The sequence below is a fragment of the Octopus bimaculoides genome, chromosome 1 (assembly GCF_046866305.1).
Source record: "Octopus bimaculoides isolate indiv1 chromosome 1, ASM4686630v1, whole genome shotgun sequence".
NCBI lineage: Eukaryota > Metazoa > Mollusca > Cephalopoda > Octopoda > Octopodidae > Octopus > Octopus bimaculoides.
The window spans coordinates 59,189,354-59,206,357 of NC_142928.1; the positions used below are offsets into that span (position 1 = coordinate 59,189,354).

At 37.7% G+C, this 17,004-nt stretch overlaps 1 protein-coding gene across 1 annotated transcript in view; it reads left to right on the forward strand.

Moving 5' to 3' along the window:
* Positions 1-16,780, forward strand: part of LOC106877851 (uncharacterized) — a 34,128-nt gene extending 17,348 nt beyond the window's left edge. Inside the window, exons 6-11 of the mRNA XM_014926884.3 lie at positions 1,423-1,552; positions 5,769-5,959; positions 7,223-7,447; positions 13,520-13,598; positions 14,082-14,131; positions 15,091-16,780. Of these exons, the coding sequence (XP_014782370.1) occupies positions 1,423-1,552; positions 5,769-5,959; positions 7,223-7,447; positions 13,520-13,598; positions 14,082-14,131; positions 15,091-15,207 (792 nt within the window). The 3' untranslated portion in view covers positions 15,208-16,780. The remainder of the gene's footprint in view (positions 1-1,422; positions 1,553-5,768; positions 5,960-7,222; positions 7,448-13,519; positions 13,599-14,081; positions 14,132-15,090) is intronic.
* The last annotated feature ends 224 nt before the right edge of the window (positions 16,781-17,004 follow it).

Consider the following 17,004-nt stretch of genomic DNA (forward strand, 5'->3'; position numbering starts at 1 on the left):
TGCTATTTGTAGTTGTCAAAATGATCATATTGATGGTGCTAGTAATAAGACAAGTGTGGAAGCATCCACTTGAATGAGGAGAATATACACCATATTAATCTTATGACCACAGTTAGAAACACTGAGTGACTTTATTCAAATATATTTATAATAGGTGCAGGCATGGGTGTGTGATGACAAAATCTGCTTTATTATCATATAGTTTTGAATTTAATCCCACTGCATGACACTTTGGCTAAATATCTTCTACTATTCTACTATAAGTTTAGGCTTTATGAGTGGAATTGGGATAAAAACTGAGGCAGCTAGTCATGTGTGTGTGTGTGTGTGTGTTTGCATGTGTGTGTGTGTGTGTGTGTGTGTGTGTTTGCATGTGTGTTTGCATGCGTGTGTGTGTTTGCATGCGTGTGTGTGTTTGCATGTGTGTGTTTGCATGTGTGTTTGCATGTGTGTGTGTTTGCATGCGTGTGTGTGTGTGTTTGCATGTGTGTGTGAGAGAGCATGTGTGAGTGTGTTATGAATGTTAATTTTGCTTGCTTTCATTAATGCTGTCTGAGCAAGATACTAGCAATGTTTACATTCTCCAGCAAACAAAAAGTTGTACTTTTGTCAGTCTGACATGAGGTTGAGTTTGGAAGTAAAGAATAAAAAATATTTTACTTGAATAACAAGTAAGAGTTGGTGATAGGAAGAGCATCTGGTTGTAAAGGTAGCATGTAAAAAGCACCATCCGAATGTTGTCGATGCCAGGTCTGCCTAACTGGTTCCCGTGCCGGTGGCATGTAGAAAGCACTATCTGAAAGTGATCGATACCACAACTGCCTGACTGGCTCCCATGCCGGTGGCATATAAAAAGCACCATCCAAACATAGCTGATGCCAGTAAACCCTGACTGGCTCCCGTGCTGGTGGCATATAAAAAAGCACCCACTACACTCTCGGAGTGGTTAGCGTTAGGAAGGGCATCCAGCTGTAGAAACATTGCCAGATCAGATTGGAGCTTAGTGCAGCCGCTGGCTCTCCAGACCTTAGTCAAAATGTCCAACCCATGCCAGCTTGGAAAATGGATGTTAAGCGATGATGATGATGATAAGTCATGCCAGCGTGGAGAAACAGGCATAAAACCTGTTAAATGAATGAACTATGTTACTGTTCTGTTCAAGCTATGCTAGTTACCCAAAGAGGGTAACACTAACTGCATGGACAAATATTTTCAATTTGCTGAGTGTTTTCCTGCATTGTATAAATTCTTTGTCATAGATTTTTCACTTTAAAACTAGTGTAGTACAGTTAAGAGATGTTGTTTTTGAATACAAAGAACTATATCATGTATCATGTACTATAGTTGAAAGTTGCTTATATGATCATAAAATATTTGCTCTAACGCAACTTATATAAATTGAATTTTCTTCAATTTTTCCAGCCCTTTCCAGACAGCGACACATTTTCCACAATACTTAATGAAACTGAAAAGAAACTTCTAGAAGATATTTATAAGTGTTTATCCAGTTCTTCAAGTCATAACATTGGCAAAGCACATTTGAAAATGTTAGGTAATTAGTTTTATGAAAATGTTTGATCTTCAAAGTTGTAACACAGTCTTTACATTTCACTTAGTTTTCAGTGTTTACACCATTTTCCATTTATTCTACTTACATTTGAACTCCATTCCCATTTCTTAAAAATCTTAACCCTCTCACTCCATGTATTATGTTTCTTTCACATTCACCATTCTTTTTCCATTTATTTCAGCCTTGTTATTGCTATGTGGTTAGGAAGTTCACTTTGCAACCTAATACACTCTGCAAAATAGTTGGCAAATGAGTGAAGACAATAGAGTCAAGAGGACTCTTTAGTCTTATTGAGAAGATGATAACTTCTCTGATGTTGGGACCATGATAAAATGCATCCAAAACACTCTGCAAAGTGGTTAGTGATAGGAAGGGTGTCCATGCATAGAAACCAAGTCAAGATTGAAATGTTCATTTGAGGTGTATATTGTGCCATGCAGGCACTACAATAATGTGATGCAGAGTGGTTGGTTGTCTTTTTAACAGCTGTTCTCCCAGCCACCAAGCTGACTGCCTTTTATCCACAGCAGTGTATTTAACAATGTTAAACTAAGTACATTTAGTTTTGTATCATTACAACATTTCTTTAAGCAATTCAGAGACTAATAAAACTGACAAATGAAAATAGGGTTTCTTCTCCCTCAAAGAAAGGAAACAAAAATACTGTTTTGTTGCAAGAGCAATATGCAACATGCACTTCAAATAACATGAATAGTTTTGTGGTACAAAGTTTTTGTAGCACTCTGGTGTTTTCACTGTTCTTCCCAATCTTGTGATTCTTTTGGAGGTTGGCATTGAACAGTCCTCATGCGTCTCACTATTATTTTGTTTCTGCATTATAGGAAGAGCATTTGTGATTTCTTTCTTTGAGTCAAGTTGAGTAACATGTTTCATGGGGTTTGTAGGGTCTATTGGATGGTTGTCTTTCTATATTGTTGGGCAATCTGGCAGGCGTTTCCATCTGAGTGGTCTGTTCATACTGTCTATCTATACCTATGCCAGTATCTCACAGCTCCCTTCTGTTTCTCCGCAAATCTCCATATGTAGCTTTCACAATGTTAAACCTTGTTTCTTTACATTGTCTTGCTATTTCTCCAGGTATCCAACATTTGTTGTTTTTGTCAAGGAATCGTACAGCTTGTCCTTTGTGCAACAGAGGTAATTCCCTCTTTGCGTGCTGGTCATATGCAGTTTTCATTTATATTTTCTTTTCTTCAAGAAGTTTTCTGTCTTTGAGTTTCATGAGAGTAGTTCCAGCATGATGGCACAAGTGTTGTGATCGGTCTGCCCAATAGGATCTCAACGGGTGACAGTATTTTTGAGTTTAATAGTGTGGCTCTTAGATTCAACAATTCATTGGTTATGTCTTCTTTGCTTTGTTCACATTTTTGGATTGTCTTTTTAATTGTCTGTACTTTTCTCTATGAATTCATTTGATTGGGGGTACCTTGGTGATGATGTGTGTTGAATTCCCCATTCCTGTGTGAATTGCTAAAATGGTTTTGTGGTATATTGAGGACCATTGCCGCTGAAAATTTCATCAGGTCTGCCAAAGAAAGACAGTCTTTTTGAATTTCTCTGTGATTACTTTGCTTGTGGTTTGGCTGAGGTGAGTCACAATTGGAAATTTGGAGAAGTAGTCACAAATGAGCAGATAAGATTTCAAATAGATCTGTTCTGAGTTTTTTCCATGGTGCACTGGGAATGTCATGAGGTATCAGTGGTTCTTTGTTGTTGGCAGTTGCGAATTCTTGGCATATTTGATAGGATCTGCACATTTCTTCAATGTCTTTGTTGATGTTTGTCCAATAGATGCCTTCATGAGCGTGAAGGTTGGTCTTTTCTATCCCTTGATGAGAGGCATGGAGCTGTACTAGAATGTCATGTTGTAGAGGAGGAGGTACCAATACTTGTGTCCCTTTGAAGATGATTCCATCTACAGCTAATTCATCTTATCATCTGGGACCTGTTTGATGTTGTCTGGCCACCCATAAGTGATTGTTTCCATCAGTGTAGCCTAAGTAGAATTCTTGCTGGTGAACTCATGCAGTTGATAACGTTTGTTGATGGAAAAATTGACAAAGTTAAATTCAGATTGGTGGATTTCTCCTGCAGTCAATTCGATTCCAACCACTCTCACGTCAAGGTCAATGTCTTCATTGTCTTCACGGCTTGGGAGGCAAAAGAGGGTGTCGGCCAATGTCATGGTATGCTCAGGGTGGTATTTGATTTTGAAATCATTACCCTGAATTTTCTGGAGCATCCTTTGTAGTCAGAGTGGTGCTTGAAGAAGGGGTTTTTCTGCAATCACTCCGGAGGTTTGTGGTCTGTGATGATTTCAAACAGGTGATTCCAAATACCACAGCCAGCATTTCATGATTGATGTTTGGGTAGTTTGAATGTGTTTTGACAAGGGTTTTCGATGCAAAGCCACAAGTTTGCCATCTTGTATGATAGCTGCTCTGAGTCCTTTCAACGATCTGTCTACCTCAAGTCCTGTTGGTTTCTTTGGGTCAAAGAATCTGAGGTTTGATTTCTCTGAAATGGTTGATTTGTACATCTGGCAATATGTCTGCATTGATAATGTGTTACCTGCTGCTCCCGTATCAATCTTTAATTTTATTTGTTGAACCTTTTCTTTCTGTGGACATATGTTGCAAATGCTTCATTTCACATGCTTGAAATTTTTATGTAGTGGTAGAGATCACAGTTCTCTTCCTCTGAGTCAGTATGAGCCTTATTGCTTGATTCTATATCATGGAATTTTCTGTGTGCTCTTTTTCCATCTCCGTTTTTCTGTCTTGTTTTATCTTGTTTGTTCTGTTTTCCCCAGTGTCCCTTTTTGTTGCAGAAGTTACAGGAATCATTGTATGCAGGGCACCTTCTTGGTGGATGCACACTTTCTTGGTGGATGCACATGAGTGCTTGACAGCATCTGCATTGCTTGGTTCTGCACTTGCAAGTTGTTGCATCTGACTTCTTCCTGCAAGAATAGCTTCAAATTTTTTATCCTCTGCTAGGGCATCTTCAAGTTTGTAGTCTTTCTCCTTTCCAAGCAGTTCCTTTTGGAAGGCTTCATGGGAGTTGAAGCAATCAATAATTCCATGATCCATTGTTTAAGCTCTTTTTCTTCAAACTCACATTTTTTTGCTATTGTTCGGGCTCTTGTAACAAAGTCGTTAATTGTCTCATCATGCTACTGTCTACATACCTTCAGTTTAAGGTGATGTACTCTGAAATTGAGGTTTGTCTTGACTTGTGCTTTGAATAATATTCAACAGTTTATTTGGGTTTTTCTTGTCAGCCTCTGATAAGCCAGATGCATTCAAACGTTTGAGTCCTTCATGTCCAATGCCTCTTAATATTTTAAAGGCTATTTTCCTTGGTTCTGTAACTTCCTCATCTTCACAATAATACATGTTTTGTTTGAATATTTGCAGGGCTTTGAATATTTGCAGGCCTGTGTGCCACTGCATTACGGGAATGTGAGATATCGCCATATTATTGTTGTTTTTCTTGTGCAATACAACACCATATGATTTGGTTATTTTCTGTGGCACAACATGCACTGTGTAGCTGATATGATAACAATAGTCTGGTATATAAATTTGTAACAATACCTCCAGCTAAACATGTGTATTCTTGCAGTTTGTTACTGTGTATCCATTTTCTTCTTGTTCTTTTGTTTTGTGTCACATCGTGTCCAGTGATGATACTGGTACATTGGTAGCATTGAGCAATGTCTAATGATAATAATGTGCTGGTAATCTGATTAGTTTCATTTCAATATATATATTTATCTTGTTTTACCACTGCCATTATTATTGTGCCATGCAGGCACTACAATATCGCGATGCAGAGTGGGTGGTTGTTTATTTGACTGCTGTTCTCCCAACCACTGAGCTGAGCACTTTTTATCCATGACAGCGTATTTAACAATGTGAAGCTAAGTACATTTAGTTTCATATCATTACAACAGTGTAGTCTTTTGACCTGGCAAGGAGATCAGTAAATGAACAAGAACTGACTTGGACTGTGATAAGTTGCTCAATTTATGTCAGCATAGAAAGTGGGTGTTAAATGATGATTACGACACCCAAAATTTGAGAGATAAAAGGGAGAAGATTTATTTAGCATATCCTATTAATTGATTTTATTATTCTTATTTTCTAAAACTCATTATTTTCTTTCATATTAGCATCATTAGTGACCAGAAAGAGTGTTACCAATAGCATTATCAAGTGTGGTGCAGTGTCCTTACTACAGGAACTCATATCCAAGAGGCACATTGTCCAAGAACTTCAGAAAGATGATGACCATATGATAGCGTCTCTATTACTGGAATCTAGAATTCTTCCTTTTGAAATTATGGTAGCAATCCTTAAGTTGGTAAGTACTTGATTTTGGCTCTGTTGTTTAGTCATTCTTATTCATTTATTCCTTTTATGGATACTATCATCAAAGTCTTTCAGGTTGTTACTGATTTTATCTACAAGGTTGTAATTAATAAGGCTTATTTGTGATATCATTTGTTTATAGCATCAAAGATTAAAGTTCATTCTTTGTTGCTAACATATTCATATGGTAGTAGTTTCATTATCAGAATGCTGTATAAGTATCTTAGCCCAATAAATTGTTTGTAACCAGCTGCAACCAGGTAGATCTACTTAACATATCCACTCTATTTTTGGAATAACGCTGCTAGCATTATTAATTTTTTATGGTCTTTGCCCACAGTTTTGCATGTCCCTGCAACACAATAATATACTGTGGGGTTTTTTTTTCTGATAATGATCTGGCATGGAGAGAATAGTTTCCTCCTTTCATTCACAAATTAAGTTCAAGACAATGTAATGCTGGTATGACAGGAGTTACACAATTGTCTGTCATATTTGATAATATGCAAACATTTCTAAAATGTTATTATTCAAAGGTGAGTGTAATTTTATGTGTAGTACTTGATTTTTTAGACTTAGTGCTAGTGAAACAAATCCAAACTGGTCAGTTTTCAGATCTTATTGGCAGAGGTAAGGATTTGCAGAATAGTACAAAACTCTGGAATGGTTTAAAAATGATAATTTAGATATAAAAATTAAACTTAAAACTGGAAGTGTTGAACTACATTCGACCAGCCCAGGTTGCATTGTTGTTGTTAGTTTTGTCGAAGACCTATAACACAAATATGTTTAATTGAATGACTCAGAGTAATCTACATGGATTTCACTTTCAACATGTCTGGTTTCTGATTTGTTAGTTTGATCTGAACTTCATATAATCAAATTTTGTAGCTATAGTCATTTTGTCTTTATTGTAGAAATTCTGTTCTGCAACATAATGACTTAAATTTTAAAGGCAACAAGGCAACATTACACTATATTGATAATTTTAAGTTGCAACGTAGAAACTCATCCTTTATTGGTTCATTATTGTAGTTAATTTCACATAGCAGACTTGCAAGAATGCTAGTTTAAATACCTTAGTCTAGTTTTGATTTCCCCAAACCCATATTCTGAGTTCAAATCTTGCTGTGTTGTCTATTTTATCTTTCATTTTTCTACATTCACAGTTTATTCAATTAAAGGTTTTTTGGCCTTCTACAATTAAAGGTGTTTTTATTCTATGTATTAATCTTCTTTTTTTATATTCATTTAGGTCACCAACTTGTGTTCTTCTGAAGCTGGCCTACACTTTTTAACATCTACTGTTGAACATCAACTGGATTCTGCAAAAGTACCTCTTAGCAGTTCCAATGGGAGTAGTACAACCTTTTCCTATCTTGCACTAACTGGTGAGGCAGTTGTGAATGGCCTTTTGTTGGAGCAAAGTGACATTAATGATGTGGCTGCTGCTGCAGTTTACAATATTCATCAGATACAGGTAAAGCACAACTCTTACTTGGTGACTAGTTCCTATTTTTATGTTACTCTCTTTTTATTTCAAAATTAACATTTATGGCCAACAAATTATTTTTGTTTAGTTCCACTCCTGACTGATCAGCTCTGTAATGGAAGCCTTTTCAGCCATTACCATCTAAACCCATCATTCTTCAAACCCAGTATATCTGGGACTCTATTATATGTTCCTTCATTTTTTTTTTAAGATGGCATATTATGAGTTGAGGGATATTTGGCTACCATTTCTAGCAGGTTGCATGACTATATAGAAAGAGTGTCCCTTTTAGCTTGTGAATTGCTAGAAATTGTAAAACATTTGACTAAGTGATGGTGCCTAGTGCAGCCCTTGGCTCGCCAGCTTCTATCAAAATATTTGACACATTATCATTTAACATCCATTTTCCATGCTGGCTTGGGTTGGATACTTTGACAGGAACTGGCAAACCAGGAGCTGCAGCAGGCACCATTGTCTGGTTTCTACAGCAGGATACCATTCCTAACGTCAGCCATTTTGCCGAGTGTACTGGGTACTTTTTACATGTCATTAGCACCAGTGCTTTTTATCTGGCACCACCACGGACAAGGACACAAAGCACTTTACAAGACATATGTATGTATATATGTATATAGATTTTCTGGGCAGGGAACACTGACGGGGTCGGGGGCGTAGGAATACTTCTAGCGGAGAAATGGGTGGATAAGGTAATCGAGGTCGTTAGAGTAAGTGACAGAGTACTTAAGATCAGACTAGTGCTTCATCATAGATTAGCTACTGTCATCTCAGCCTATGCATCTCAACCGGGGCTACCAGATGGTCTGAAAGACCAATTCTATGACACCCTCTTGCAAACTACCTCGTCGACGAGTGACAGGGACCTTCTCTTTGTGGCTGGAGACTTCAACGGTCATGTCGGACGTCGTGCTGGAGGCTTCCATGGCATACATGGAGGCTATGGCTTCGGTTCCCGCAACGAGGAGGGAACCAGACTGCTGGAGTTCTGTGATGCAACCGATCTTATGGTCTGCAATACCAACTTCAGGAAACCTGCCAGTCACCTAGTCCTCCGGCAGACACTCTAGCCAAATCGACTACATCCTCGCCAGAAATAGGGAAAGAGGGCGGCTTATAAATGCCAAAACCTACCCTGGCGAAGAATGTTCCCCACAACATAGATTAGTAGTTAGCGACTTTGGGATCAAGGCAAAATGGGTGCCCAGAATTAGACAGGCTTGGAGGAGAAGGGTGTGGAAGCTTAAAGACCCTGCAAACGGACAGAGACTTAGAGACAAGTTACTTGAAGCATTTAACGAAATAGAAGGGGATATAGCATCATACAACGTGGAAGACAATTGGAGATTTCTGCGGGACAACCTGTTGAAAGCCACCGACCAGATTTGTGGGTGGTGTAAGGTCCCCTCCCGACCCAGAGTAACGTGGTGGTGGAACAAGGAGGTAGACAGGGCTATTAGACAAAAGAAACAGGCTTGGAAGGACTGGAAGAACGGTGGTAGCAGGGAATTGTACCAATGTGCCAGAAGGGAGGCTAGGCGACAGGTTTATTTAGCCAGAGGGGAAGCAGATAAGGAAAGATTTGCCAATGTTCTGCGCCGTGAGGACCAAAGACTCGAGGTATTTCGTGTTGCAAGACAGTGTAGGAGAGAGAATAGTGATGTTGTAGGAGAGAAATGTGTTCGCATGGATGATGGTACGCTTGCATTGAAAGAGGTCTGGAGATGCCACTACGATAGATTGCTTAATAAAGAGAATGAATGGGAGAAAGAGAGCCTGCCGTATGTCGACCCAATAGAGGGACCAGCTATCCGAGTTGATAGTACCAGGGTAGATAAAGCAATTAAGAGTATGAAGACCGGGAAAGCCCCCGGCCCATCAGGAATCACTGCAGAGATGCTCAAAATATCTGGCAGTGTTGGCTATAGCCTAGTCACCCGTATTACGAACCAGGTGATACACGAAGGAGTCATACCCAATGACTGGTGTAGCAGCATCATAGTCAACTGCTACAAAGGTAAAGGTGACGCTTTAGATACAAATAATTACAGAGGCATCAAGCTGTTAGATCAGGTTATGAAAGTTACAGAGAGGGTCATAGCCCAACTAATTAGGGAGCGAATCAATTTAGATGAGATGCAGTTTGGGTTCGTGCCAGGTAAAAGCACTACTGATGCCTTATTTCTAGTGAGACAGTTGCAGGAGAAATACCTAGCTAAGGATAAACCTCTGTACCTGGCTTTCGTTGACATGGAGAAAGCCTTTGACAGGGTCCCCCGATCCCTTATCTGGTGGTCAATGAGGAAACTTGGGATAGAAGAATGGTTAGTGAGAGCTGTGCGAGCCATGTACAGAGATGCTGCCAGTAAGGTGAGGGTTGGAAATGAGTACAGCAATGAATTCCGGGTAGAGGTAGGGGTCCACCAAGGATCCGTCCTCAGCCCCCTCTTATTTATCATAGTCCTCCAGGCAATCACAGAGGAGTTCAAGACAGGTTGCCCCTGGGAGCTCCTCTATGCTGATGACCTTGCCCTAATTGCGGAGTCACTATCAGAACTAGAGGAGAAGTTTCAGGTGTGGAAGCAAGGTCTAGAATTGAAGGGCCTTAGAGTCAACCTAGCTAAAACCAAAATCCTAATAAGTAGGAAGGTAGATAAAACACAAACCCCTTCAGGTAGATGGCCCTGCTCAGTATGTAGAAAAGGAGTAGGTAGTAACTCTATAAGATGTACCCGGTGCAAGCTATGGACACATAAGAGGTGCAGCAACATCAAAGGCAGGTTAACTAGCAAGTTAGTTTTTGTTTGTGGCAGATGTTCAGGTGCAATAAAGACTGTAAACAAACAGGAAACAACTTCTATCTCATTCCAGGGTGAAAAACTAGAGGTAGTCGATAGCTTCCGCTATCTGGGCGACCAAGTTAGTAGTGGGGGTGGGTGCGCTGAAAGTGTAGCTGCTAGAATAAGAATAGCCTGGGCAAAGTTTAGAGAGCTCTTACCCCTGCTGGCGACAAAGGGACTCTCACTCAGAGTAAAAGGCAGACTGTATGACGCATGCGTACGAACAACCATGCTACATGGCAGTGAAACATGGGCTGTAACTGCTGAGGACATACGTAAGCTCGCAAGGAATGAAGCCAGTATGCTCCGTTGGATGTGTAATGTCAATGTGAATACCCGTCAGAGTGTAAGTATCTTGAGAGAAAAGCTGAACATTAGAAGCATCAGCTGTGGCGTGCAAGAGAGACGATTGCGCTGGTATGGACATGTGGTGAGAATGGAGGAGGATAGCTGCGTGAAAAAGTGCCACACCCTAACAGTTGAGGGAACACGTGGAAGAGGTAGGCCCAGGAAGACCTGGGCTGAGGTGGTGAGGCAAGACCTTCGTACATTGGGCCTCACCGAGGCGATGACTACGGACCGAGACCTTTGGAAATGGGCTGTGCGTGAGAAGACCCGGCAAGCCAAGTAAGATCGTTGCCAGTGCCCCTGGACTGGTTCTTGTGCGGGTGGCACATGAGATGCACCATTTTGAGCGTGGCCGTTGCTAGTACCGCCTGACTGGCTCCTGTAGGATTTTCGAGCGAGATCGTTGCCAGCGCCCCTGGACTGGCTTGTGCGGGTGGCACATAAAAGACACCATTTCGAGCGTGGCCGTTTTCGTGCGAGTGACACGTAAAAGCACCCACTACACTCTCTGAGTGGTTGGTGTTAGGAAGGGCATCCAGCTGTAGAAACTCTGCCAAATCAGACTGGAGCCTGGTGTTGCCATCCGGTTTCACCAGTCCTCAGTCAAATCGTCCAACCCATGCTAGCATGGAAAGCGGACGTTAAACGATGATGATGATGATGATTATATATGTATATGTATATATATATGTATATCTATATGTGTGTATATGTGTATATATGTGTATATATATATGTGTGTATATTTGTGTAGATATGTATATATATATGTGTATATATATGTGTATATATGTATATATATGTGTGTATATATATGCGTATATATGTATATATGTGTTTATGTATGTGTATATATGTGTATATATATATGTGTGTTTATGTGTGTGTGTATATATATATATATATAAATGTGTATATGTATATGTGTATATAAATATATATATGTGTATGTGTATATATATATGTGTATATATATATGTATATATATATATATGTAAATATGTGTATGTGTATATATATATATATATACATGTGTATATATATGTGTATATATATATGTATATATATATATATCATCATCATCATCGTCGTTTAACGTCTGCTTTCCATGCTAGCATGGGTTGGACAATTTGACTGAGGACTGGTGAAACCAGATGGCTACATTAGGCTCCAATCTGATTTGGCAGAGTTTCTACAGCTGGATGCCCTTCCTAACACCAACCACTCAGAGAGTGTAGTGGGTGCTTTTACATGTCACCCGCACGAAGGCCAGTCAGGCGGTACTGGCAACGGCCACGCTCAAATGGTGTATTTTATGTGCCACCTGCACAAGAGCCAGTCCAGGAGCACTGGCAACGATCTCGCTCGAAAATCCTACGAAGGCCAGTCAGGCGGTACTGGCAATGGCCACGATACGTGTATATATATATATGTTTTTATATATGTGTGTATGTATGTATATATATGTGTGTTTGTATGTATATATATATGTATGTATATATATGTGTGTGTATGTATGTATATATATGTGTATATTTTTTATGTGTTTGTGTATATATATGTATATATACATATGTATGTTTATGTATGTTTATATATATATATATATATATATATATATACTTATAGAAATCAAATAAGTAACAAGGACATCAAGGCATGAATGTAATATGGACGTTTCAGGTGGCCCTATGTAATCGAACAATGCGAGCATTACAACAATTTGAAACACAGTGCCATCTTCAGCTGCAAAATTACAGATTTTCAATAGACAGGATATTGTATTATAATTTTTAGCAAATATTTCATCAGAGCTGGAGAATGAAAGAATTGCATGCTGCCACCATTGTAGCAGAAATAAACTATGAGATAAAACAATTACAATTTTGAAATGGCAGAAGTGGATCACAGTGGGGGTCAAGGGATTGCAATTCATTTCCAATTTTTATCTATCTCTTTATCATCATGAAAAGATCTAATGCAGCTAGTATGCTGCATTTATTGAAAATTAAGACCAGTAGTGACATATTCCACTCAGAAGTTTAAAGTAGAAGCCATTTCCCAAAAATGCCTTGCTGTGGGGATTAAAAGTGGAACTGTTTTGTTTGGAATTGAAATTCTAAACCAGACAACCATTATTGGGGGTTCACTGATGTCTTACCTCAGCATATATTAACTCTAAGCATACTACTAGTGTTTATTATATGAGCTTTAATGTTGAAATTTAAGGGTTTTCTCTTTTCCTTTATTTTCGTAATCTAATTGATGCTTTTTGTTCAAATGAATTTATTGGTTGGATTGTCTAGTTGAGAGGGTACTACCTTGTAAAACAGTTGGTGAGTCATAATCTATTGCACACAGTGTGTCATGTCTATGCTCAAACACTTCACTCTCAACAATGTCAGTGACTGAGATCACTTACCAATTTCATGCTCTTGGATGGTGTTGTTTGCTGCTCTCAGTTGGTGCAGCAGTGAAAAATTACTCAATGTTGAGTATCAGTGCCAAGATCAAGTGTACTTTTTCATTGAATCATTGCATAAACAGCAAGTCCTTGGTTGTACTACATCAGCTTTATAAGTTTAGAGGATCTGAGAAGTTCTAAGCTTGTTAGCAGGTGAGACAAATGTACATTGGGTTAAGATCTAAGTCAGGAGATGCTGCTGTTATTTCTTGTAATTTGAGAACCTGTGTAGAGGCTCTACCATTGGCTTGGCCTTTCTTAAGTTGATATTCATGTACAGTATCTACTTGCCAACAGATTACCATGCTCATGACATACAAATCCTGGATCTTTCATGCTGGTCTTGTTTGCTCCTTTTATCATATTTAATCTATTCCAATTTCTGCATTTCAGATGCATGATGACTTGCTGATAGCTGTTTCCAGTGCTCTAACACAGTGCCTGCAGCGAGAGGAGATTCTAGAAAAAACTGGTAAGAAATCTCTTTATGGAATCTATACAATAATAATTAATGAAAGAAAAAAGTTAGAAAACACGTAACCATAACCTATATATGAATGCTCTATAAATGATTAATGATTACAGAGATAACAGGTACTAATCTGTATAAAGTTTGGATTACTGAGCTGGTGAGAGTGAAGTGTCTTGGTCATAAACACAGTGCATTTCCTCAATAACCCTTCTGTTGATAATCTTGAAGTAAATTTCAGCTCATTTTTCAGTCTGTCTTGTTTATGAGAGGTATCATAGGCATAAGCTTAAGGCTATAGTTGGTGGGGTCACAGAAAAAGATATTCTTTTAGACTTTAAGCTTTGATAAAATTCTCCAGTTGGTGACAATAGACAAGCATAAAATAATTCATGATATATATTTTTCATAAATTCTTAGTTAAGTCTCCAGCATACTTTGTACACCTTGCTCATTTTTTATATATTTTTTTAAATGTATTTTCAGCTTTTCTTGGTTTACAAAGCCTGAAATGGTTTATTAAGTTAAATGAAGGGGTAAGTTTCAGTTCTATAGCTTTCTATGCGAATAGTGTAAGAAACTAATGCTTAAATTTTTGCGAAAATTACATGAATATCACCCTCATTACCACAATTTAATGTCCACTTTTCCATTGGTCAGACAAAATGTTTTTGAGGCAGATGGTTTTATGGCGAGATACCCTTCCTGTTACCAACCTTCACCTATTTCCAAGCAAGGTGATATTTTCTCATAGACATATTTTACATGGAAGACCGGAAACAAACAATCTCACTTTGTACGGAAGTGATGCTCATTTACATCATCAAAGCATCAGTGCTGGTGGCATGTAGAAAGCACTGTCTGTGAAGTAGTTGGCGTTAGGAAAGGTATCCAGCTGTAGAAACCATGCTAAGCATACAATAGAATCTGGTGCAATTCTCTGGCTTGCCAGCTCCTGTCAGACTATCCAGCCCATGCCAATATGAAAATAGACATTGAATGATGATGAAGTGATGTCAAGACAAGGGTTCTTTACTGCAAAACATCAATGTCAGTCCCTTCTATACCTTAAAATTCCTAACTGACACAAAGCCACACTACCTCTCAGTATATGTGTGTGTGTATATATATATATATATATATATATATATATATATATAATGCAAGAGAGTTAGGGGTTGAGGATTCAACCCACTAAGGGATAGTATCTATCCAGTATACTGCTGGGAGGGTACCCAATTATTGTTACACTAGTGTTATACCAAGTGTAATAAGTGGGTGCGGGTAAAAGGGGGTTATTTTACCTTAAATTTATATAGCAATAAGAAAATGGAGGAGAATATGCAATATCCATCGACTTGCAGACAGTGTATTCCATTGAATTAATTTGTTTATTTTGTAACTAAAATGACAAAAACCACAATATACAGATGCTTATGACATACCATGTCATATCAACAATTAAGGTTACAAATATAAATATTTTTTTTATCAGGTATGTGCCTTGGTTAAAATGATGGAGCTGAATTACCAAAGTCTTTCTCAGAAGTCATCTCGTGTTAAAGAAACATGTGAACAGATAAATAATATCCTGAGGCAGTTGAATGATTGACCAGTGCCATCTCAAGATTTAACATCTATTATTTAACACACTTAAATCATTTATTTGAACCATCTGTATGATATACACATACATCAAGGAGAAACAGTTGTATATTTGACCAATGTTCTGCCAACAAATGTTAACATCTTTTAAATTATGTATTTTGTTATCCTTGTTAAGTTGTCTGATGATGGTGGGCTAGCGTAGAAGGGCATGGATTAAATGCTTTGCAATATTTAGTTTCATGCCACCAGCATCACATTTACCTCTAAGATTGATTTTTAAAAATAACCATAATACACTAATATTGATTCAATCAACTATACTCTCTCTGCTATAAAAGATTGGCATAGTGCCTAGTTTGGAAAAAAAAAAAATAACCCATCTATATGTTATACTCATAGAAATGAAAGAGCACAATAACTGCTGCAAAAAATTATCACCACCAACAAATAATGGAATACAAAGTTATGTTTTATGTAATAGGAAAATTGTTACTCTGTATTTTGAAAGTCAACTCTATACATTTACTAATCCATCCTTATATATATATATATATATATATATACATACACACTTGCATTTGAGAAATAAGATTCGTCTTTGGATTTCATCTTTGGAACAATGGAACAATTTCTTAAGCAGGACTTTAAGAATATAAATATCGAGGAAATTATGAGAAGAAAAGAAACATCTTTCCATGAAAAGAAGACTAATGCAAACAGAACAAAACACTGAAGGGAACACTTGAAATAGATTTTCTTGTAGTTGGTGTTTAAAGAAGACATTCTAGTATGACCAATTTGTTTCATCAACACTGTTTCACTATTTTTTCTGCAGTTCATCTTGACTCTTTCAATTTTTTTCTTTGTGATTACTTTCTTTGAAATAGTTTCACATTAGCATTTTTACCATTCACACCCATATATATATATATATGAGGTTGTGTGTATAAGCTTTTGCTGTACGACTGATGATGATAATTCCTGAGCACTATTTTGAACTGGACAAAGTTAACACATTCCCTGTGACACATTTTAGCTGAAGACTGACTTTATTTTGTTTTCTCTTTTTTGTATGAATTTACGAACAATAAATTCATCAGATATTTGGGTTTCGAAGATAAATCCACTGGGCTAATATCTATAGTTTACTGCAGCTCTGATGGATCAACTGACAAGAGGTTTTAGTGCACTTGTCTCTCAAATATTTGGATCCTCTTGACAGGGCTGGTTGCAAACTTCAGTATTTGAGACTATGTCCCAGCTTCCGGAAACTGCATAAATGCAGTGAGTTTGCAGTGGTACAGAACCAGAAGGATTATAATTTTACTTTTAACAAAAGTTAAACATATTTCCTGGCAACTGCAGAAACTCTGTGCTGGCTTAGTTTTACCAAGGATGTAAAATATAAATTTTCATTTTAAACTCTGTATATCAACATAAATTATGGTTGTTAAACAAATGGTTGTGCATTTATACAGAATGGATTGTTTGTGTGCATGTGTGTGTGTTTGCATGTGTGTTTGTGTGTGAAGTAAAAAGATTATTTAATAAAAGAATTTTAATTAGTATAAACTCCACTTCTGTTGTGCTAATTCTTTTGTAAATTGCATTGAGGTCATAAATTTCCATGAATTCCTTTCCATTTTCCAGGTTTCAGACTCAAGTTTTGTTTTTAATGTAATTTAATATTCTTTTCTTCTCTTTTATTTCATCTGAAAAATGAACCACTTTTCATAGTAGGTGTCAACAGCTACAGCAAAAGATAAACTGTGTATAAACAGAATTTATGATTTGGTTTTCT